Source organism: Stylophora pistillata, chromosome 1 (genome assembly GCF_964205215.1).
Source record: "Stylophora pistillata chromosome 1, jaStyPist1.2, whole genome shotgun sequence".
Classification (NCBI taxonomy): domain Eukaryota; kingdom Metazoa; phylum Cnidaria; class Anthozoa; order Scleractinia; family Pocilloporidae; genus Stylophora; species Stylophora pistillata.
Genome location: NC_142519.1, coordinates 3244354 through 3269010, shown reverse-complemented (window position 1 = coordinate 3269010; position 24657 = coordinate 3244354). Strand labels below are relative to the sequence as shown.

Here is a 24657-nt window from a genome sequence, read left to right as displayed (position 1 = left end):
GTGCCTGAAAGAAGCCAGTAACTGCAACCACCGCGACTATCGACATTACGGCCAGGAATAAGGATACTTTATATTATTATTCTTTGAAGTTACCTAGAATCCAAAAATTAGCGCCCAAACAGGAAAAGAGTCTAAATCTCCGACTACAAAAGCACAACGGGAAAAAAATATCTAGAAGCCCGGTCGAAAGTGTGTCTGTTGAAGACCGATAAGAGTCCCTGGAACCATCACAATAGACTGGATTACAGCAACCTGAATTGTGGATTACAATGATGGTTGGATTCCGGATTCCATTAGCTGGATTCCGGATTCCAAAGCCATGGATTCGGATTCCACAGACCAAAATTACCTGGAGTCCGGATTCCGAATTACCTTACATGGGGCGATATGAAGCACTGTTTAATTAACGAGCGGAAGTGTTTTATCAGGTTCTAAAACCACGAGGCAAGGCCGAGTGGTTTTCTAACCCGATAAAACACGAACCGCGAGTTTCTTGAACCGCTTTAAAAACGAAAATCTTTGGGGAGTATGCGAACTTGTTTGTTTAGCGTACTTGAGCGACAATTTTTGGTTTAGCGTACTAGTATGATAATTTTAATTTCGTGTTGCATAAATGAATTTGGAGATGCTAGCACGTATTACGTGGGTTCGCCCTGGGAATTATTAGGAGAATTATCATTATGTGGTTTTGGGACTGTATGAACAATTCATGACAACCCAAAAATCACATGGCTTCGAACCGAACGTTTCGTAAGTTAAAAAGCGTGGAGAAAAAGTGAAATACTGGAAAATGCTGTCCCAAAGTCGACCTGTTCGGTAGGTAAATGGGCGATGAAGATTTTTGGGGAGTGGCTGGTGGAAAGAACAAATACGAAAGCTTGTGAGGAAGAAAGCGGATTTGCTGTGGAAGCCTCTCAAATTCAAGATTTGGAAGCGAAAATTTTCGAAATGACGGCGGAGTTTTTAAACTTTTGGCTGACGAAGTTCATCATGGAAGTATACAAAGACACATTCGTAAATGTTAACTTTGGAATAAAGATAAAAATTGCACCAAAATTTTTTTGTTTGTAAATCCTGTTTATTGAGTTGGCCATTACACTACTTCAGTTCTTTAGAGCTGTTTTATAAAACTTCATCCTTATACGTATTCTTTATGGAAATAATACTGATAAGGACGAGGTTTTTACATAGAGAATACCAATAAAGCAAAATATAATCAGCCCATTTGAAGATCATTGAAAATTTACAAAAGGGATGGTAATCAAGATAACGTGTTTTTCAAATACATCATTTGTGTCTACTTCAGAGAGTGTAACCGACAAAAAATCGTTTTGCCAAATTAAAATTTTAAAGAAATCTCTTTCGCCCTCCACAATTAGTAAACATCGCGAAACGCAGAGGGTTCAAATATTGATAGCCAACCGAGCAGGATACCATTTTTTCACCAATCATTCTCGACCTGAAGACTATACCCATCAAAAAATTGGACCAGTGTTATCATACGTATGATGCATGATCCTCGCAGTAGAGAGCGCTATTTATGCAATAGCGAAAATCAGACCTGTAAAAAATCAGGCCTGTACCGGATTCGAACCACTGAACTCTGCGATACTAGTGCAGCGCTCCACCAATTGAGCTAACAAGCCAACTGAGAGCAGGCCGTTAAGTTGATTCTTAATAAACCCGTGATGATAAATCGATCAGATACAATGTATATATGAAGTTCATATATATTGAACTGCGGTATTAGATACGTATGATGCATGATCCTCGCAGAAGAGAGCGCTATTTATGCAATAGCGAAAATCAGACCTGAAAAAAATCAGGCCTGTACGGGACTCGAACCACTGACCTGGCCTGGCGAAAATCAGGCCTGATTTTCGCTATTGCATAAATAGCGCTCTCTACTGCGAGGATCATGCATCATACGTATCTAATACCGCAGTTCAAAATATATGAACTTCATATATACAGTGTTATCGTGCAAAGCATTCACCAAGATGTCCAAAATTTTGATATACAGCCATAGTGCGTTTCACGGAAAACCAAGGCGAAAAATTAAAATCTGATCTGGCAAAGTCTAACTCAATTTAGTGGCGCCAAAGCTTTGTACATAGATGGTTTCATTGCGGCATGACTTTCGTGTTAGGGAGAGAGAAGACCTATAATTTCAACAAGCGTTCAGAACGATTTAGTGGACGATTCCAAGACTTTTTGTGGCTACTCTCCACCTGCATAATTTTATTGACGTTGACTAGTTTGCTGGGAAGACGTCCGCTTATAATGGCACATCAAGGTGAGACGTAGTCTGAAAAAAAGGGATAAGTTTTATCTATTCCCGCACTGGCCGAAGAAATTTACTGTGATAAAAAAATATACATATTTCTTCGGAGCCTAAACTCAAATATACCCTCACGCAAGAAAGTTTTTTATATCTCTTTATTCATTTATCTTTTTTGTTACGTAATCATTTATGCTGTGTATAAGCTATAATTTTATACTGGATCATTGTGGTTTTTTATAAATCTCTTCTTGTAGATCTCAGAATTCAATTCGAGAAAGTTGGTATACTCTAGACTGCTCAATGATGATTTCATCTTTTTAAGGAACTATTTTAATAGCATTTTAACAACCAAACTAACACGACTTGCCAATGAGGACCGACCGGCAGCTATATAAACAATTTTATTTTGTGATTGACAGATTTTTATTTTCATTCGTTGAATGAAGAAAAAACTCTCACCATGTTAAAATAGACCCGAATATAACTTATTCCACTCTTGAAGAAACCAAGAAACAATTTTTTTTCAAGCCTTCAATGAAAAGCTCAATGTCACTGTAAAAACTTTCGAGGCGAAACGTATTTCCAGATGCAAGTGAATTGTTTAATTCTTATTGGGTAAAACATCTTCATGCGCTCTCCGGCAACCCTTGTTGTAATACTATTAAGCATAATTTGCGTAAGAAAACAGGAATTATTTTTATTTCATCTGGTTAATTAGGGTAACTTTCGCTGTGAAGACATACGTTTTGCAGTGTTACATGTTTTGAAGCACAAAATGCTTAAATAAATAAATAAATGATTGAATAAAAGCATAAAAATGTACAACATTTCAAAGCAAGTGAAACGGCGTTGTTTAAGTTTCTTTCCGAAAAAAACAAAAGCTGCCTCCTCCTCTGTCTACCAACTCACTTTTGTGAATTTTGATCCAAATTTATTGATACATTCCCTAAGGAAAGATTTGAAATCCCCATCGGCAATCGAAAATGAATCTTTCACAGTTTGGTACGGAAATTGTTTATAATCGGGAAGCGAATTGTAAATTAGTCCCAAAACAGCACCCACAACAAAAAGAACGACCACAACAACAACAACAAAAAAATATTATTTTAATAACATCCGTTATGGAAAACGGCTCCTGAGTCCTAATTCCCTGAGGTGGTATTTCAGGTACGCAGTAGTGTTAGGTCTTTACAGCTGGAATAGTGTGAAGCAAATATTATTCTTTTGCAACGGGCTCAACTCCCAAATTGTGAGCGTAAAGTACTTTTCATGCGAAGGGACATCAAGGCAAAGGAAAGTGATATGCCGACCCTTAACTGGTGACATCAACTACCATTAACAATTTGGAAAAATGCCTGGCGAAAGACAAATAAATATATTTCTTTTTTCGTATGGCTTTACATTCAATGTCATTTGTCATGACATGAGGTTTTATTGAAAAAAAAAAAGGAAAAAAGCCATAACAGCCACATAAAAAGGTTACTACTTTACACAGCTGCCCCCAGAGGCGCTGCTTAACGAAAATTCTCACCACAGTTAGTGCTTACTTTATATCGAAAAACATCGCGACTCTCTCGAAGACCTTCACGATACCAGTAATTAACATATGTCATTAATATTCAAAAAGGTGAATTTAACACGCAGTTCAAAGACGCAGTTTTAACACGCAGTTCAAACACGCGGTTTAACTGCATTCGCAAATGACCATGACAGATGTCAGAGGATTTTACTCCGCAGTATACATTTGACCTCGACTTCTTAGTAAAGGAAACATATTTCGAACGGGAGTTTGGACGTTTTGTAACGCGATTGCACGAAATATGTCATACCTTCTTTTAAGAAGCTTAGGTTTGTTATTGATAACCTTTATATTTAGAGGGCCACTACCTACATCAGCCGTTCAAGGTAAGATTTTCATGGCACAAGCTGAATTTTTGTACATTATCAAGATATACATGCACATTTGCAAAGTAGGCGGATCGATTGGCAGTATCGAGTCAGAACTAGAAAAGCTTTTCCAAACTTAAAAAGGTGTTATGGTTTCATGATCAATTTACGTCTTTGTCATGTTGGGTGGAGAACATTGAACAACAGTGAACAACATTGCACTACATTAAAATCCAACAAAAATGAAATACAGTTTTTTTTCCTCATTCAACACAATTTTCTTTTTTTAATATTTTAAATACACACGCCACCCTTCGATAACCCATCACTTGCTGTGTTGTGATCGATTAGTCGTCATTTGTACAGTTTTATTCGTTCTTTTCTTTCCTTTTTTTTTTTTTTGATACATGGAAATTACAAATATTTTTAGCCATGTTGTCAAAGGAAATAGAGATGATTCTAACCGGTAGGATTTCAAAAAATTGAGCTGTCACGCTACGTTTTTTATACCCACAAAACGCGTGCAGTAAAATTAATATTACCATATGCACTTGTTTAAATAGCGAACTTATGTAAATGTAAAAAGAAAAAAAATGCTCTTTTTAAGCAATATTTCGTATTATTTTTAAGAAATAACCTTAAATTGTTGCAACCATTTATGATCACTCTACGTTCAGATCAATTCTACTTAACAACAACTATAACTTGAAAATTTTTGCTCCATAAAAAGGATTCTTTGTGAACTTATGTAAAGAAAAAAGATAGGTGTACGCCTTTTGCAGGTGCATAGTTAATTACTGCCAATGGGAGCTTTTCGTGTTTTACATAAGTATTAACTCATTAGGTATACGAACGGCTGACAGCTTGACTGTATTTAGTTGAAAAACCTTCTGCCGAAGTTTTCTGCTATCGGCCAAAAGAGAAAAACATTGGCCGTTCTTATAGAATCATACTTTTTTGTTAAACTCTGACGGCATATTATGTGAGTTTTGTCGAGAAATGATTAGTGTGCGTCTTGACAATACACTGATTACTTAAAAGTTCATTAGCAAACTAACTCATGACATTAGTTGACATTTTCCACGACTGAACGACATTATTCAACATGTAGCACAATAAATGCAGCTAATGCTTTGACTTCCAAATGTTTCCGGCATGGTGGTCAATTTTTTTTTGAAAAAAAAAATCTATCATTAAATGATTGTTCTGTCATGTTTCGGTTTAGCTTTAGACTGTCCTCCTGGCTGGAGAGCATTTGACAGCTCATGCTACAAGATCATGACCAACTTTCTTTTCTCAACGAAACTTAGCTGGGGTGATGCTCGTTCAGTGTGTTTAGGGTTCGGCGGAGACCTTGTCAGTATAGTAAACAAAAAGGAGATGGATTTTGTCGATGAGATATCGTCAGGTATCGGAAGTGAACTAATTTGGATCGGTTTGAATGACTCGCTCGGTGATGGTGAATTTGCTTGGAGTGATGGTGCTCCATTCAATGGGTCAGTTTACAATAACTGGGGAAGGAGACAACCGACTGGAGGAGAATATTGTGTTGCCCACAGCATAAGTGAAAGCGATGGCATGACTATCCGTGCTCCTATACTTTTGATTACCTCTGTGAGAAGCCAAAGGGTAGGCATAAAAATATCTATTTATTGTTTTATTTCAAGTTTTGAACAACGTTTTGGAAAGTGCAATGATCACAATTACAGTGGATGATTACAATCGAAAAAGAATGGCAATTAGAATATGCAGTCAGTAGCCAGAACATAGATAGACGGTTGTCCTCAATGATAGGAAGTTATTCCTCTGCTTAAAAACACTTCCTAGCACTAATTTTCCACACTTGTAAATAATACTTTGCAGCTTCTAATGAAAAATTGAACTATACCGCGACTTAACCCTTTCTTTTCCAAGATCTCATTAGCCATTTTCCTTACTGCATGTGATAAGATTATTTTGGTATTTGTCAGTAAAAAATTCTGCATTTGGTCAATTAAAAATTTCGTTATTTATATCTTTCTCAAGAATAAACCAGATTAGGAAACAGAGTTTTGTTGTTGAAATAAGTTATTGTGGTCCTTTCATCGTGTGGATATTGGTGTTAATTAATAAAGATTCAAATAGAGAACTGTAGCTGCAGAATCATGTAAGAGTGAAAAATGCAGAAGAAAATTACAAACCTGTATTTTGTCAACTCTATCTTGCTTCCTCAATAGGCAAACTTCCCTGTCCTTCTTCTTGGTATTTTAATGGCTTTTCATGTTACAAAGGAACTGAATCTGAAACGTCCTGGACAGTTGCAAAAGAAAAATGTCGTGAATCTGGTGGATATTTGATAAAAATAGACGATGCATCCGAGAAGAATTTTTTAAACGTGTTCCTCCGCATCACAGGACTTACAACATCATACGAGGTAATAATGATACAACTACCGATAATAACCCTGAAGGTTATCAATGAATAGTTGACTGCTCATAGATGTCTTTAAACTAAAATTCAAGTCAGCCCTTGACCTTTGTGACCCACCCATCCAAAGCTTATCCCGGTTTCCCCAACATGGAGGGACTAGGAGTAGCATTTCATTAAGCCTCCATGACAAATCGATGGTACGTATTTATACGCCAGGATGGAGAGAAGGACTGTGAAAATAAAATATTTTACCCAAGAACACAACACAGGACCCGGAAAGGTCTCGGGACCAGACCCCTCGACAAGGGGTCCGGTAGGGCCACAGCGTTTTCCACAGCTATTTACCCTAGACAATTTATGCTTTTTCTTTCAATTGTTTTTTCCTGGAAATTGGAAAATTGTAGGGACACGGAGTATTCGAGGAAAAAATCAACGGTATATGGGATATTTACAATAGAGTTTCTGGGATATCGAACTGGAAGTATAGCGATACAAACCACAGGAATTAATGGAATATGGGATATTTGTTTCTAATATTATTAGGGTATGGAATACTTAGACCCCCACCTCCTGTAAGGCCTCTATATCGCTGGAGTTGTTGTAAAAGGCTGTAGAGGCCTAGATTTGCTTTGGTTTTTTTAAAATACTGCTCAGAAATTCGAGTTAAAAAATATCGAGAGAAAAACCACGCCCAGGCAAGAATAAATAAATAAGAATCTTTCAAGCTGCCATGTATTGTTTCGTCTTCTAATTTACCTTGGATTGCTCGGATGAGATGAAATATTTCTAACTTAACTTGGTACAGTAAACACTTTGCACCGAGTATGGGGTCCTGTCAAACCCAAACGGATAGCGCAAGCTAAAGAAGAATTTTTCTTCTCTAGTACGTATGGATTGGCCTCAGCGACATCCAACACGAAGGAAGATTTGTATGGCAAGTGGATAACAGTACCGTCAACTTCACCAGTTGGGCACCGAGGCAGCCTGACAACGGGGACGATAGGGAGGATTGTGTGGTCGTGGGCGCTAAAAAGTATTTTGGTTTTTGGAAAGACCAGGTGTGCGATCGGTGGTTTCCGCATATCTGTGAACGGCCGGCCAACGGTACGTGCAAAAATGATTTTCCAGAAAATTGCGAAAGCCTTCCCGACTAGATTCCAACGGGTCCGCACTCGTACAAGTGATCTTTCGATCACAGGTGTAACATAAAGTCCTTTTATCGATATCACACAAACCAGCTTGCCACTGAAATGGGCCAGGAATAAACAAATAAATCAAAACAATTATTAAGGAAATAACATGAAATTTCCATAAAAACATCAATTTGGAGTTTTTTTCCTTGAAAACAACGACTCCAATAATCAAGCCAACAGCATCCGTTAATGTCGCGGGCATACTGTCCAATTACACAGGCACAACGCGTAAACCAATCAAATGATAATTTGTTTTGCCAGGTATTGCATGTTTTCAGTGCTCAAGTGAGACTTCTTTTGCCGATTGTGAAACACAACAGGTTGTAGTCAACTGTTCATTTCCACAAAATTACTGCTCCAAAGAAAGAAATTCAACTCAAGATAACGATGAACAAGCTGCTGTTTTCTACAAAGGTTGTACATCAGCAGATCGGTGTACAGAAGAAATGAAGGACACTGTTGAATGCTGTAAAAACAACCTTTGCAATAAAGGTAAACGTAACTCATGTTTCTCCTCAGTGCAAAGCTGGCTACCAAACGTTCCCGAAATAATGAAAGGACCAAAGATCTAGAGGTTGAATTTAACAGTACAATTTGACGGGAAAATTCGAAATCAAGGTCAATCTTTCTCCTTTTCGATATTTGGTTTCATCGTCTTTCTGGCAACAGCACGTAAGTTTGAGGCATGGCGTGGGTTGAATCCTTAAGAGGCCTGATCTTTTTCAAGGTTCTCTTTTTTTCAACGAAATGGTTGAAATGAACTACAATTCATCGGTGAAGACTGTTGTACCAGTTCTTCACTTAGCGAAATGTCTGCCACTACATCGCAGAAAGAAATCATGTGGCTATATACATATATAATTTTTTTATTCAGATATCACCTGTTATCATTGCACAAGCAATGTATCATTTGCTGGCTGTGCCAGGAAGCAAACAGAAGTGACCTGTACATTACCGAGGAACCGCTGTGTTAAAGTCGAGTATTCCAGCAATGGCAACCACCAAACATTTTATAAAGGATGCGCCACAACTAAAGACTGCGAAGCCACGTCCGATAAATCATTTGTGGACTGCTGTGACGATAACTTTTGTAATAAAGGTAATTATAACTTAAGCTTTTTTCTTTATAGGCATCCTTCGGGCATTTAAATGAAGCAAATTTTTTCATTGTAGAGTCGGAGTTGAGTTGTTTCAAATGCAGCAGCACGGTTTCTCACGACGAATGCCAAAAGAGACGCCAAGAACACGTTTGTAGGAGTTCAAAGGATGATCGCTGTTACTATGCCTCGATGCAGCAAACTTCACAGGATGGATCCAGCGTCACTAAGCACTTTGAGTATGGATGCACCAATAACTTACACTGTAACAACACTGGAAAATTTTTCGCTGGTTGCGACGAACCAAGTAATGCTTGTCAGGTGCGATGTTGTGGCAAGAATCTTTGCAACGAAGGTAAACGTGAAAAAAAAAAGCTTCCGGCTTGTTTAGCTACCGTTTGAACTTCGAGGGTCGTCAACACATAGTTTAGAAGAAGATTTTAAAGTAAAGCTGCATTTAAATTCAGAATGGAAAATTCAAGATCTTTCGCAAAGAAATTGGATATATCAACAAAGTTGAAATGGTAAATTGGCCACCGTAACGATTACAAAAGCTGACTGCCCTCGAAGGGCTAACGCTCGAAACGTCAGCTTTTGTAATCGTTACGGGGGCCAATTTACTATTTCAACTTTGTTGATATATCTAAATTATTTCGTTACTCCCACCGACGCAGCCCCAAACAGTTTCTTTCGAAATTATCAGTCTTTTCGCAAAGAAAACTCGCAGGATTGGAATTTCGCTTAATTATGGCTTTTGCAGTTAATTCCACAAGCGTTCCATTTCAGTCACCTACACAAGCAAATTCGTTATAACTAAGTTTTTCCCCGGCAGTTCTTCATTCTAAAAATCATGGTTTGGCATTTTTTGGAGACAGGCACGTGTCTGGAATAACCTTTTGAATTTTTATTTTTTTACCTACACCGTGCTGAGAAAAAAAAAGTGAAGGAAACCATACTATGCCAGCTTACGACCGCAAAAGCCTGTGAACGCAGATTATTATTCACCATATTTTCTTGCAGTAGCCGCGACGCAGGAAGAAGAACCTTTCCAAGTGAACAACACGATAGCCTATGCGTCAATGGCTACTGTTGCAGGTTTGGTACTGCTTTGCTTTATTACAGGCTTCTGGTTCTACAGAAAGTCAAGACGCAAACAAATGGAAAGGTGACATCTTTTTGCTGATAACTGAGTTTCCTGTTAGTTCTATTAGTTTTTCACTCTAATCAAAGAATTCATCGAATGTAAAGAATACAAGAGTTGTCTGATCCAAGCTCACCTTAGCCCTCTCCATAGATGTTTGAAAACGTATTGATTTACTTCTGTGAGTTTGCATACTTTCCAGACTTTAAAATCACCGTCTTTAGTTCTAATTCAACACTTTGTTTCTCTTGGTTGAGTAAATCAGAAGTTCTTTCATTACGTCAAACACAAAGACAATAACTTTCATGTATATATATGAAAGAGCTATTTCATTAGATTTCGTTCTTTTTGTGATAATAGGAATTATTAGAACATTAGTTTTGTATGCAAACATCGATGCTCACGTTTCTGGCCATGAAGGTTATCTTCATCCAATAATCAACAAGTTGATCTGCGTTGAAAAGATACTTCATAGGCAGTTCTAGATAATAGCCCTTTATTAAACTTTGGTCTCCGTCAGAATCTCAGTTAGTTGGCGACAAAGGAAGAGCTACATCTAGTTATCTTTGAAGACTGACTTTGTTTTTGACATCTGTAATCTGACGGTTTTTTCTTTGCTTGTTTGTTTTTTCCAGATCTGCGAGGAATGGACTTGAAATCATTGCACTTGATAAATGGGAGATTCTTCCTGAGGAAATAGAATACGAGGAGGAGCTGGGCCGAGGCGCCTTTGGTGTGGTCTATAAGGCCACTCTTAAAAAACGACAAGGAATTGAAATTTTTGACCCTGTAGAAAAAGTGCAGCAAAATAACACAATCCAGGTGGTAGCCGTGAAAGAATTGCAAGGTACTTTAAAATCCTTTTAAATCTTTTAAGGTGGTTTTTGTTTCAAAATTATTTGTTTTTTACTTCTGGTTTACTTCATCTCATACATAACTGAGACATCCAAATTTGTGTAACTTGGGTGATAGTTTTTGCAATGTAGACTTAACATTTGTAAAAGCGTCCTATCAATATGGTTAGTAGATAAAAAAAAAACTTTCCAAAACGAATCCAAGATGCATGTCTAATCTTGAGGTTATGAAAGTAAATTTCATTCGCCTCATTATTAAATTTTTTTTAGCAATTTTCAATTACCTTTGATTTAACCAAAATTGAACCTTGATGGTCCTTTAACACAAAAGGTATTATATACACATTCTAAGGCCGTTACGTCTCGAAAAGGGAAATCCATGAAATAAAAATGTTTTAAGCTTTTAGACCTTAATGTTTTCCCTAGTTGATTCAAGCGAGGAGCAAGTGTTAGACTTTCTTAATGAAATATCCCAGATGAAGTTGTTAGCTGCACACCCGAATATTGTGTCTCTTGTTGGATGTTCCACATTGTGCAAGCACAAATTCCTGGTGTTGGAGTATGTTCCATATGGTGACTTGTTAGAGTGGTTACGAAAGAAAAGGAAATCGGTGAGGAAAATGATAAAACTTTTATGCAGTAAAATACAAATCCAGTTATTTAAACTAGACTTTTCAGTAGCAATTGTATTTCCCTATTAGGGGCCAGTAAAATATGCCAGCTTGCTGCCATAATATGGTTTCGTAGCTCAGATGCTGGAGGCGACCAATAAGTATATGGAAGTCATGGATTCAGGCCCATGAATGTTTTCAAGGCGTATAGTTTTTCAATTCCTTTAATTATACAGTTCCTTTAATTTTACAATTCCTTTAATTTTCGTCTTTGCACGAGGATTAGAAGATTGAAGGTCAAATTATGGTCTTTTTTAGTCATAACTCTGACTAACTTTTGCTTCTTAAAATGAAATGGTCTTTCCAAAGCTGTTTTTCCACTCTTCTCACTCGTCCTTTTGATGAAGTCTGATCCAGGTGTACTCTACAGCCCCTTCCCCTCCAAGAAAAAAAAAAACACAACAACAACAACAAATACGTATGATGTACGATCCTTCGCAGTAGATAGCGCTATTTATGCAATAGCGAAAATCAGACCTGAAAAAAATCAGGCCTGTACGGGATTCGAACCACTAACCTCTGCGATACTAGTGCAGCGCTCCACCAATTGAGCTAACAAGCCAACTGGGAGCAGGCCGTTAAGTTGATTCGTAATAAACCCGTGATGATAAATCAGATACAATGAATATATGAAGTTCATATATTTTGAACTACGGTATTAAATACGTATGAAATACGTATGAAATACGGTATTAAATACGTATGATGTACGATCCTGCGAAGGATCGTACATCATACGTATTTAATACGTAGTTCAAAATATATGAACTTCATATATTCATTGTATCTAACAACAACAAAATTGGACACAGTCTTGAGTTACTTTCACATTGCACTCATGAAGAAATGCAGTCGTAATTAAATTCATAGTTAAAATCTCGTGAGACAGATATGTACGTGACTGTGAAAATGTTTGAGAGATTCTCAGTAGTTATGACATGTAGTTAAAGCAGGGCTTCATATCTTATTCAAAAACGTTACATTTTGGAAGCTACCGTTAGTTTTTTGTTTTTCTTCCAATCTCTTCTCGTGCAATCCTCTGATTTTTAAAAAACGTGTACCCATCGCATTTAGATCAATCAGTATCTGGCCACAGAAGAAAAACAAGCAGAGAAATTTTACGAGGAAAGTGAACCACAGAGCAATCAATGCCAAGTGAGTTAGTCAAGTAAAAATTTGGAGATGTGCTCATTAAAACTATACTACATTGGGAATGCACGTAAAAGTGTAACTGATGGAGAGAAAATTAGGTAAAACGGAAAATTTGCAAATGAGAAACATAAAATATCCCGTTTAGTAAGCCTCGAGTGATGGTCACTGTTCGTTTGATATTTGTATAGTGTACTCTTTTCATAACACTCAAAAGCGGGATGTATGTTCTGCGCCTCAGGTCCCGACGCAAACCTTTCAATAATCATTATATGTTCAACTTAAAAAGTTCTTGTGGGACTTGTCTGCTTTTTTTTTTCTCTTTCTTTCGTTTTTCTATATCTATTGATTCAGCAGCAAGGGAAAATAAAGCCATCCCAATTGGTTTCAACTGAGACTACAGAACAAGGCAAAGTAGAAGAGAATGACTTTTCCACAAGACAACTGCTTTCTTTTGCCGCGCAAGTAGCAAGAGGAATGGTATCATGAACTCTTTAAATGATATTTCAAACTATTCCATTGGAGAGGAGGGGGAGAGAGGAGGTCAAGAAGGAGGCGAAAGGCACTTCCTGCTTAAAATTCCCGTGAACCTCTGGGACCTCAAATTTAATAATAATAATAATAATAATAATAATAATATATATATATATATATATATATATATATAGCGCGCACATCAAAAGCTTCTCGTGGCGCTTTACAACACTATAGAATAATAAAATAACCTAATACACATAAGTAAAATTCAATCAAACAGAAGAGAATTACTAGTTAAAAATTTTGAAAAGAGAAAAGTCTTAATGATCTCAGTTTAAAAATAGCTACGGAGCTAGATTTACAGATTGAAAAAGGAATACTGTTCTGCAACTTAGGTGCACACACATAAAAGGCTCTGTCCCCGTAGGTCTTTGTCTTTGACACAGGTTGCACAAGATAGTCCATAGAGCTAGAGCGTAAAGACCTTGATGATAACTTGATCTTGAGTAGATCAGAAACATATGATGGACAGAGACCATTGACAGACTTGTACACCCAGCAGCAATTTTCCCTCTTAGCCGGAGCTGACAATCGCGCAGTACCATGTTAAAAAATGTGTTAGCAGCACACTGTAGTAGAAAAACTTGAAGTGAATTTCGCGACTGTGCTGTTTTTCGTATGAAAGCATTCCCACTCTCAAATCTGCTGAATATCCTTACGATATGAAAAGTCAGTTGTGAAGACCAAATGAAAGTTAAACCAAAAAGAAAAGGATGCATTAAGATTTTTCAAAGTCGCGTCAATGTTGAGTAGTTTTTAAAAGTAGTTTACCATTTTTTGCCCCAGAACCATCTTGCCGACAGAGGTTTTGTCCATCGTGACCTTGCAGCCCGTAATGTTCTGGTTGGCAATGATGATCGAGTGAAAGTGTCAGATTTTGGGCTGATGCGTCAAGTATATGAAGACGTTTACACCATCAAAAAGACAAAGAAACTCCCCATTAAATGGATGGCTCCAGAATCTATCTATTACAGTGTTTTTACCACCAAAAGTGATGTGTAGGTATATGTTCCTTTATAGTGTCTTTTTTGTTCAATAAAAATTATCAGGTGCGTAAAATTGGACTAGACCTAAAGATGAATAAGGCTAAACAGGCAAAAACAACAACAACAGCAACAAGAACAAAACAAAAGAAACAAACAAATCTAAGAGAAGCAAATATTTGTTGGACCTATCGTAGCATTAATTGGAAAGATATTTCTTTCTTTGAATTAGAAGCATTGTCGTATATATGCTTTTAAGGAGACCTTTCATCTTTTTTCCACAGATGGTCCTATGGGGTGCTTTTATGGGAAATGGCCACAATGGGTAAATCCTCTTTGATTTCTCAGCTTCTGTATTTCAGTATGTCTGTCTAATTCGAACCGGGTTAATTTTTTTTCCTATCATGACAAAAAAATCATGCACCTTGTTGTGATGAAACGTAGCGTAAAAGTAAAGCCTACCTCATAGAATTGTGTTATCTGTTCTAAACATTGCAAAAACTTGTATGACATTGGTGTTTCGCACTTTGAAGAGAAAATAATTTCCCATGATTTTCTCTTGCTGCTTTGTATCAAAGTTGCCGTAAGTGCATTACTTTAGAAACTTTTACTATTATGCCTATATATAAAGGGACCGTGTCGTGTACTTAGTAAAATCAACGAAAAATTCGGCATCCTTTACATAGCTTTACTGAAAGCCTTTGCTTCAGTAACTGATGGAATTGTTTACTTTACATTGCGGGTATGATTTTCGTTTATTCTACACAGGAGGAGTTCCCTACCCAACGTTAACTAATTCGCAATTGTGTAAGCTACTAAAGACAGGTTATCTTATGGGAAGGCCTGACATGTGCTCTGATGAAGTGTAAGTAGCATGACTGTGCGACGGTCTCCAGCATTTTGAGTGAAGAATTTTTTTAAAAAATCATTTTTATATTTGCCTTTGTCTTGATTACTTGTGTTTACTCTTACTATGAATAAAGCCTGATAGTTTCTAAAGAAACTATTTGGGGCTGCGTCGGTGGGGGTAACGAAATAATTTGGATATATCAACAAAGTTGAAATGGTAAATTGGCCACCGTAACGATTACAAAAGCTGACGTTTCGAGCGTTAGTCCTTTGTCAGTGCGAATAGAGGAATTGTGGGTTGTGTGTGCTTTTAAAGGCAGAAAATTGAGCTTCGTTATTGATGGGAACATGGCAACGAGAAAAACACGAATAAATTAGTGGAATAAAAAGCATTCGTTGATCCCTGTGGGATTTAGACTGCCGGTTTGAAAGATGAGCTTTTGTTCAAGAGTTTTACAGCTTTCCGTGCTACCTAAGTGTAAGGAAAGAACGCAGATTGCCATAAGTTGCTTAGAATGATTAGGTAAATTAAAATGTCTAGCGACTGGTTTCGATGTGTCCTTGTCATTCATTTCCGCGTCTCGAAGGTGTTCCCAGAATCGGTCACCTAGTCTTCTGCCTGTTTCGCCGATGTATATCTTTTTGCAATAGGTGCAAGTTGTGCAATAGATTACATTGGCGGAGGTGCAAGTGAAGTGATCGGTGATCTTAATGGATCGTCTGGGTCCCGATATTTTATCAGTGTTGTGAATGAAAGGACACGTTTTGCATTGTGCACGAGCGCATTTAAAAGTGCCTGGTTGGTCATTAGTCTGAAAAGAACTTCTGACCAAAAAATTACCTATGTTTCTGTCGCGTTTGAATGAAGTGAGTGGAGGCTGCGAAAAGATAGTGCTTGTCTCTGGATCGTTTTAAAGTAATTCAAAGTTATTAAGACTGATGGATTTAACTGTTTGGTTGTGAGGATGAAACATGAGAGTGAATGGAATGCGGTCGGAATCTTCCTTATGTGACGTTTGTAGTGCTGAATGTCGATCAATAAGTTGGGCGCGGTGGTAACTAGCTTGAACGACAGAAACAGGGTAACCACGTTTATCGAAAAACTGGCACATTGACTCTGATTTGTGGTGGAAATCAGAGTCATCCCTACATAAACGACGAATTCTTAGAAACTGAGGAAAAGGAATGGAATTCTTAACGTGAGATGAATGCGAAGACGAATATAACAAGAAATTATGTGAGTCTGTAGGTTTGTAATGCACACTAGTGCATAAACCGTTGCCTTCAATTGAAACTTTGATGTCTAAAAAGGATAAAGAATTGTCAGAAATTTCCCAGGTATATTTCAGAGTCGGGTGAAAAGAATTGACCGCGGTTATGAACTGAGTGAGCTCCTCTCTGGTAGAGGAGGTAGCGCCGATACAGTCTTCGATGTAGCGACCGTAGAGTTCAGGATTGGAGCCGTTGTATTGGCTGAAAAATTGATGTTCGACAAAACCTACAAAGAGATTGGCATAGCTAGGTCCCATTTTGGTGCCCATGGCTACACCATTGGTTTGTTTGAAGAATTTGTTTCCGAATGAAAAAAAATTGAGTGTGAGCACGTTCGGCTAAGCGTAGTAGTGTTTCAGATTTAGGTTCTTTAACAGTACGTTGAGGAAAAAAAATGTTTAAGGGCCACAAGGCCTTCGCCATTAGGAATGACAGCATAAAGAGACGTAATATCCATGGTGAAAAGAAGTTTGTTTTGGCCAAGGAAATCAAAGTCTGGAAAAATTTGAAGAGCGTGTTGGCTGTCTTTAATATATGATGGTAAAGTTTTGACTATGGGAGCCATAATTTTGTCTAGATAGCTGGAGATAAGTTCGGTAGGGCAACTGCAAGCCGAGACAATGGGCCGACCCGGGTTGTAAGGTTTGTGAACTTTAGGTAAGAAGTAATTACAAGAAGTTCTAGGAGTGGTTATGATGAGATATTTTTGCTGTGGCCGACAATTCTTGTTTAGTTATGAGTTGATTGATCGTATTCTTGACGGTGTTTTGATTGCTGGCAGTGAGGTCTTTGTCGACCTTTTGATTTAAGATGTGTCAGAAAGTTTCCGCAAAGCTTCTTTTTGGTAGAGGTCGGTGAGCCAAACAACGACTGAGCCGCCCTTATCGGCCGCTTTGATAACTATGTCTTTGCGTTTTCTAAGGCTTTTTAGAGGCGACCACTCTTCGGGAGAGAGATTTAGAAAATTTGGTAATACGTTTGAAATTAAATTTGTTGATATCGTGGCGGCATTTTTTGATAAAAAAGTCCAATGATGCGAATTGGCCCTCTGGAGGAGTCCATTTAGACTTTCGAGTCTGAAGTGTTTTGAAAGTGTCTGTGTTCGGGGTGTTAGAATCATCCTCTTTGTTGTGAAAAAAGGCTTTTAATTGAGCGCGGCGAAGGAATTTTTCTACGTCTTGTTTAATTGAGAATCCGTCCGTTGTTTTAGAAATGGGAACGAAATTTAAGCCCTTACTAAGGATGGATTTTACTGAATCGGAAAGTGAGAGGTTTTCTGGAATTGTAACTACAGTTTTGAGGTTTTCTCGTGATGAGTGGTTAGCGATTTGGGGACCGATAAGTTGGTCAAGTTTTTGGGTCTTAATTTGGTTCATATGATTAAAAAGTTTCCAATTAGTTTCCTGAATTTTTGGCGCGGATAGATTGTAATAAAACTGCTGGACAGATTTTGGAAAGTTCAGAGCGCCAATGTAGGATATTGTTTGGTGAGGTGATTGCGTTTTTGGCACATAGCTCTAATGGTACCATTAGAGCTATGTGCCAAAAACTTACTTTTGTAATCGTTACGGTGGCCAATTTACCATTTCAACTTTGTTGATATATCCAAATTATTTACTCTCACTATGATTGATTGTTTTCCCTCAGCTGCTCATTTGTCGTTTTAGTCCTTCTCCTTTTTTGTTCTTTTTTTCAATTTTTTTTTCCGGTTTGGTCCTTATCTTGTCCTGTTTTACTTTTTTCGCTTTACTTTGCTCACATTCTCACCTCTCACCGACCAGACCTTTTTAAATTCGATGGACTAACAACTCCTTGTTTGATTGTGATGATGAATTCCGGTTAGCTTATTCAAAATTCGGTAACTGTCACCCATGAAGCCCTTTAGAAATATTTTCATCCAGTCGATCAGACAAAAAGATCAACTGGCACTCCTTAAATCAAGGAAACTACTTTACCTGCGATGAAACTCAATCATAAAGGCTTTGCCACTTTTAGAGTTGTATATTTTATTTACGTTAATCAAGCTAAGTGTAATCCATATAAAGATTCTTTTCCTATCCGAATCGTACGGAATTGGAATAGTCTGCCAGGATCCATCGTTGAGGCTAGGAGCCTGAGCGGTTTTAAGCGCGCTAAAGCGCTTTCTAAATATCCATCAGCTGTTTGTTTTGTTTATTCATTGTTACCATAGATTGTCGGCTATTCAAGCTATCTCTGGTAAATAATTCTTTAATGTTTGATATTGTACAGAGCTTATGCCTGTTTTTATCTTTTACTAAGGGAAACATCATAGGGTCAACCTCTAGTTTTTCTTATCAAGATGATTTTTTAACTTTTGTTTCTTTATCTTGATTGATACGTCATGTTCTTGGACTTGTTCTAGATATGATTTGATGACTGAATGCTGGAGAGAAAATCCAACAACTCGCCCCAGTTTCCCAGAGTTGATTAGCAGACTGGAGGAGATAATGACCAGGGACGTACCATACTGCGACTTGAACAATTATGATGAAACAAGTCCATGGTACAGCGCTGCCCCTGAGACTTCCGAGGAAACGGAATAAACATATTTGAATACACGTTAGAGCTTAAAGTATCCAGGTCCACTGCGCCTTTGTTTTTGTTTACATAATTTCTGAAGACAAGAGTGTTTTTTAAGATCGCTTGCGAATGGCAGGAGTCGTACAGGCTCGTCAATACTTTAAGTTTTAAGCTTTACTGTAGCAACATTTCTGAAAATTGGCTATTAGCTAGAATTTTAATGCTATGAGAATCCATCCTTTCATTCTACAGCTTGAAGTTTTTCGTTTGCTTCGCAGCTTTATGCCTTCCATGTTAAGGAACGCGAGATGCCATTGACGGTCCCAGTTACAAACAAACATTTCTCAACAAAAATTGTGAGAAGACATTAAAAAATACTACTCAGAATAAAACACTGATAACGTAAGAAGACTGCCACGAAATTTCAAGGAGGATCCTTCAAGTCAATTCAGGAAGAGTCAGCTTGCCAATATTCGGTGGCATAATTGGCAGGAAGGATATCAGCTGGCAAAGAAATTGGCAAAGGTTACTAGTTTGACGAGCTGATTTAGAGAATTTATGGTTTTTGAAAACAGAGATCACATAAAAAAGGAATTCGGGAACCTACGCATTAAAACGAGCAGTGACGCTATAGAACTGAGAACCACTTCATGCTCCTCGAAGGTTAGGGCGTAAACCTTTCGGTCAGTTTGAATTATTGTCACTTTTCTTTGTTTTCCATTCGTTTTGCTTTGATTCGTTTTTGGTTTGTTGAAAGCAGTCGTGTTTTATTCTTTAAACCCGTCTTCCTGTAGCTGCATGACATACAATAAATCAATGTTAAGGTACTTTGTGTTTGTGATACATTTTGCGTCATAACTCATTATTACGCTTTCCTAACAGGAGTGTAAACAAAACGTTGTAATAAATCCAAGACTCTTGGAAACATATCTTGTGATTGCTGTATGAAAACCCTCACAAAGCTTCAAGGAAAGGCGTTAATGAAAGGTTTCGAATCAGGAAGAGGCTGACATAGGTTCGACTTCCGCCTCACTTCCAAGTTCGGTCTTTGTACATGGGCTCATCTCCCGGTCAGCGGCTGGTTACCAAGCTTTAGAAAACCAAACACGCATAAGAGCTAAGATTTTGCTCTACAGAAGACGACCTAGATTAATCTTAGACTGCATGAACGATATACAGAGAATATTAGAAATATAAAACTCACATTAAACCTTCAAATGCCGTTATGAATCCATATAAACCTTCGAGCCCGTGGCACACTGATGTGGAACCTGTTTAAGACTTTAAGACAATGGACTCGAGGGAAATAATGATCGAGTGACAAATGAAGATTGTGGTTGTCAGGGAAGCGGCGTTAGCTGATCCACACCGTTTTTTGTTTCCGCTTATTTAATAGATTCCGCTAACCGAGAGTCCAGCTCATTCCAGCGGATTTGAAAAAGAAGTATGGGTATTATCATCTTGAGTATACGATGCCCATTGTACTATTGCTGTAAATAAATTTAAGTTTTCAAAACAATAACGCGCGAGGTATGCTAGAGTAAAGATTAAATTTAGATTCAGTCCTTATTGACGCGAGAATAAGACAAAAAAGCAATTCATTGGAGGGAAAATTTGTTCTTTTACGAGTCGCATAACATCTGGGGTCTGTAGAGGTTTATTAATGGCAGCCATTCTAATAAACATAGCAAAGAATGGCAAATGGCTTGCGAAATTTGGCTGAAAGGTTTGATATGTTTACATGACCATACGGGGTGCATGAATGACAGATATGTTGTTTGAAAGTGGATTAATGTGAAAAGTGACAACAAAGTGCAAAAGGAATGCTAGAATGGATTGCATACTCATCGGAAATCGATGTTCACAACACAACACAACAGTGTCAGTTATGAACGAGTTTACTTGAATGGAAAAGCTTCACTGCATTGACGTATTTCGTTTCCTGTGGTATTTATTGCTGAGACTCTCCCGGAGAAAGATGACACTTGGATAATGAACACGACGACTTCTCCTTTGAGTTGGACATGCCAAAATACTACAGATCTGAATAGGGGTGTAACGATTCATGGAACTATTGATGCATCACGATTGTAAGTGTTCCGATAGCAATAAATCAATACCAAGTTTAACTATCGATAATAATCGCGATAGTTTCATAAAATATCGATAGTTACAATAGTTTTTAAATGATCTCCTGAAGCGTCTTCCTTCAATTAAGAAATTCCTCTTTTCTTCTCGTCTGTCTGTGCTGTTCATTATTCCAAGTATACGGGACAATTTCCCGCCAAAACAGTCTTCCCCGACTTGGCCCACCATGTTTGTTTTCTAAATTCGCCTCCAGGCTCCTGTTCGCATTCAAAATGGCGGGAAAACATTTTATTGTCCCCCCTCTAGGAAGCATTGCGACATCCGATCCAGTTGCTCTATGGCTTTTTCTCAAAAGCAATGACCTGTGAGGAATCTTTTGAAATTGTTCCAAACAAGAAAGCGAAGTCCAGCGTATGGAACATGTAGATAGATTAGTTTTTCTCAAGAAGAATTGGAATCCTTAGCAAAATCATTGCATGAAGCCATCTGCTACTGGACTGTATTTATTGCTCATTTTCCCTGTTTCTGGAAGATCTCAGTATTTCATTACATTTGTTGATAATTCAAATGAATGATTCACAAACTTACAAAAACTCTTATGAAGTGAGTATAGTATTTAAGAGTTAATTTGTATCCAAAAATGTGTTACTTTGCTTTAAAAATTAACGGCTGTTTACAGTTCAAGTTAATAAGACTGAAGTGAGATGTTTGATAGGAATTTCTGTGACATACTATCATGTTCAATTTACATAACAAAAATGCAGAAAATCAGTGGATTTTTATTTTTTTCTCAATTTTGTATAACTTGCATTGTACAGGGAAGATTGAATAGGGCATTTATATCAAAAATATCTTTTTATCTCAATGAAATACTAATTGTCACACTACAATGTCACTATCGCAGTAGTATTGCAATAGTATCACCACTATCGCAATACTATTGTAATGGTGATTCAACTATCGCAATACTAACGCAATAGTCAAAATGGGTGCAATAGTCACCCCTAGATCTGAATCGAGTGAGGGCAACTATGAATTGTACTCATAACATGACGGGACTGAGAACAGTCTTTGAGAATTCGTCGTTTTATGCTGCAATTTAATCAAAGGTGAGTGACAAATGAAGCAAATTCGGAGGACGAAAGGGTAAAATTAATGTCTTACCGTAGCAAAGACGTCATTTCTTGTCTTAGCTCTGAATGCTCGTGTCTTGTTCTTTTGTGGTGTATACGATACGTTCCAGTAAAGTATACGATTGCATACGATACGTTCCAGTAAAGTATACACTAATGTGGAATTTGAGAAACAAGGCAACATTGTTGGAAATAAGGTTTTCTTTAGCGATATCTCAGATCGCAAATTTGGCCGCACATTTTCTAAGAAGAAGAGTTAACTCTGTTGTATGATAGCAAAGATTCTACTTGCGTTATGTGACCCAATGGTATTGTATTCTATAGCAAAAACCATCTCTACTGAAACATTCTCAAGCTTTTTGACAGAAAAAAGTTAATAAAGTCCAAGCTGTAGTTTGTTCGTCTTAAAAGGTTTTAACGTTGAAATTGTAATTTCAAATTACAACTCGTGTTTTTTTTTAGTATTCTTCGTCTTTAGCAGCCCTAAGCCATCTTGGCCACCCTGTTTCGTTTTTAGTCGGGCGACAGACTAAAGATATACCCTCAGGTTTCTCCACAAAGATCATCACGTGCAATGGGGAATACCGCACACACGTAATAATAAAGGCGCAACCTTTTTTCCACGATTTCGAAGATGGCGGATATGTCGAATGTGTTAACAATTTCTGTCATCTTTTCTACGCTCAACTTGATACAGACCCACACACCGTTCGCGGTAGACCCTCTCTAAAAGATGGCGTGTGTAATGAGCGTATACTTCGAACCGGTCGCTCCGCGAACTCAACAACAACAACAACAACAACAACATTGACTTTATTTTTTTAAAATGAAAGAAATAAAGGCTTTTGTAGCCCGCAGTTAGCAAAGCTATTCTAGGCGGGCTACCTAAACAGACACTGTATAGGCTCACACACACACACACACACGCACGCACACTCAAAATACTAAAAGAATCAAATGATTTAGCGAAGGTCTCTCTAGAATCAAACCAGAAATCAAATGAGTTATCAGTGAACAGAAAATGTGGACAGAGTGACAGGAGAACATTTTCTGATAAATACAAGGTGCCTTGTGATCAAACTCTGGGAAACGACAACAAAGATGCTATGTTGGACTTTCATAAACGTACTGATTTGTTATATTTATGTGACCTCTATATATATCGTGATTATTAAGAGTAGTCTAGGACGTCTACCACGGGGAACCGGCGGGGCCTAGGTCCGGGTTTGTAAATAAATTAAAAAACGGCGAGATCAAATTGGTACAGAGAGCCGTGTAGCCGAAGTACAGCCGAATTAGAGAGCCGAGGTTAAGCCGAATATTGAGTATATATCGAGTAAGCTGGTTTACTAACTTAGAACAGACTCCCCTAAACAGATGTCAACAACTACCCGCTCCATACAAACGACTCATTCACGACATAAACATCACAAACCATCGAAAAAGAACGACCTAACTTTACCGACAGATCGAAACAGACCAATCACGACCGACTTACGTCACTTCAGTCTTACAGCCAATAACACCACGGCAAAACCAACCGATCATTTCACACGAACTGGAATAAGAACATTCTACTGACAACAATCCTTCACTTGACTCTGATGATGACTTCCGCACAGGTTGTCGAAACGTCAGTCACTACCACCGACAACAGTCCTTCTCAGGACTACACTCACCCGGACGATCAGACTACACCTTCACACATATTATTTACATAGTCGGAATAAATTTACTTTAATTTACTTCACAAAAATGGATTCTCATCTTTCTTCCTCTCTTCTTCTCTTCGGGCGGCTTCCGGAAGAGAACGCAGCCTTCGGCTGCGTCTGCTTGATAAAAAAAAAAAAAAAGAAAAAAAGTAAGAAAGAAAAGAAAAAGAAAAAAAAGTGGTGCGACCAGGATTCGAACCTGAACCTATCGTCACCGAAACGTTACCGATACGTTTTTGTCCGATTTCCCACATGTGAGCGAAGTGTGAGTGGAATAAAGTAATGTTGGTGAAAAACTGAAAGTAGAACACTGAAAAATCTAGATTCGAAACGCGGAGAATGGTGAACTTGTTCCAACTTTTTGATTTTGTTCATTTGTTTTAGGATGCGGGAGTAGCCAAGGTATTAGGCATTGCCTGGGGCCAGCATAATTTCCTCCCCTTATGGTTTTCGCCTTCTCTTGAACAAAAGATGAAACAATTTTAGTGTAATAGAAAATTCCGAGCCCCAGAGGGTCGTGGGTTCAAGTCCCATCTGGGACTCGGATTTTTCTATTACTCTAAAACAAAAATCAAAACAATTTTTTTAAAATTTTTTGTTCTGCGTGATTGTGGATATTCTATTGCCCCAGATCCAGCTCTTGTTATATTTCGCAGTGTTTTTAAAACAAATTGTGAGAAAAAAAAAAGGTTTGAAAAGGAATCACTGATAGATTATTATCAGTAACCCCCTTCCAATACTTGTATAACGGAGATTTATATACCTGTGTCATATGAGAATTCCATATGGAAAAAAAAAAAAGTGGTGCGACCAGGATTCGAACCTGGGTTATTGGGAAAAAATAATGGGACCCGAGA

The 24657-nt window shown here is 37.8% G+C and overlaps 2 protein-coding genes and 1 pseudogene across 4 annotated transcripts; 2 read left to right on the top strand and 1 right to left on the bottom strand.

Moving 5' to 3' along the window:
* The first annotated feature begins 3930 nt into the window (after positions 1–3930).
* Positions 3931–6524, top strand: LOC148740844 (snaclec B1-like). The gene is made up of 3 exons (XM_088732771.1): positions 3931–4189; positions 5397–5800; positions 6388–6524. The coding sequence occupies exons 1-3, from the start codon at positions 4105–4107 to the stop codon at positions 6505–6507; spliced, it is 609 nt and encodes a 202-aa protein (XP_088588897.1). The 5' UTR covers positions 3931–4104; the 3' UTR covers positions 6508–6524.
* LOC111333671 (tyrosine-protein kinase receptor torso) lies at positions 6428–20098 on the top strand. Of its 3 annotated transcripts, none has more exons than XM_088732766.1 (14): positions 6428–6584; positions 7465–7684; positions 8035–8265; positions 8648–8872; positions 8947–9225; positions 9894–10035; positions 10647–10858; positions 11292–11476; positions 12611–12691; positions 13040–13165; positions 14009–14220; positions 14490–14530; positions 14974–15070; positions 18710–20098. In XM_088732766.1, the coding sequence occupies exons 3-14, from the start codon at positions 8220–8222 to the stop codon at positions 18888–18890; spliced, it is 1827 nt and encodes a 608-aa protein (XP_088588892.1). In that variant the 5' UTR covers positions 6428–6584; positions 7465–7684; positions 8035–8219; the 3' UTR covers positions 18891–20098. The 3 variants fall into 3 exon arrangements, with proteins under 3 accessions (XP_088588892.1, XP_088588886.1, XP_088588884.1); XM_088732760.1 differs by having other exon boundaries at positions 9891–10035; positions 13043–13165; XM_088732758.1 differs by having other exon boundaries at positions 9891–10035.
* Positions 15092–16891, bottom strand: LOC148740843 (uncharacterized; annotated as a pseudogene).
* Positions 20099–24657: the final 4559 nt, after the last annotated feature.

What these genes read in the sequence shown, in the direction of transcription:
- LOC148740844 (XM_088732771.1), top strand. Translation starts at nt 4,105, where the DNA reads ATGTCATACCTTCTTTTAAGAAGCTTAGGTTTGTTATTGATAACCTTT. An exon ending in ACCTACATCAGCCGTTCAAG is followed by an intron (nt 4,190 to 5,396) that starts GTAAGATTTTCA and finishes GTTTCGGTTTAG; the next exon opens with CTTTAGACTGTCCTCCTGGC. An exon ending in CCTCTGTGAGAAGCCAAAGG is followed by an intron (nt 5,801 to 6,387) that starts GTAGGCATAAAA and finishes CTTCCTCAATAG; the next exon opens with GCAAACTTCCCTGTCCTTCT.
- LOC111333671 (XM_088732758.1), top strand. Translation starts at nt 8,220, where the DNA reads ATGAAGGACACTGTTGAATGCTGTAAAAACAACCTTTGCAATAAAG. An exon ending in AGACGCAAACAAATGGAAAG is followed by an intron (nt 10,036 to 10,646) that starts GTGACATCTTTT and finishes TGTTTTTTCCAG; the next exon opens with ATCTGCGAGGAATGGACTTG. An exon ending in GACATGTGCTCTGATGAAGT is followed by an intron (nt 15,071 to 18,709) that starts GTAAGTAGCATG and finishes GACTTGTTCTAG; the next exon opens with ATATGATTTGATGACTGAAT.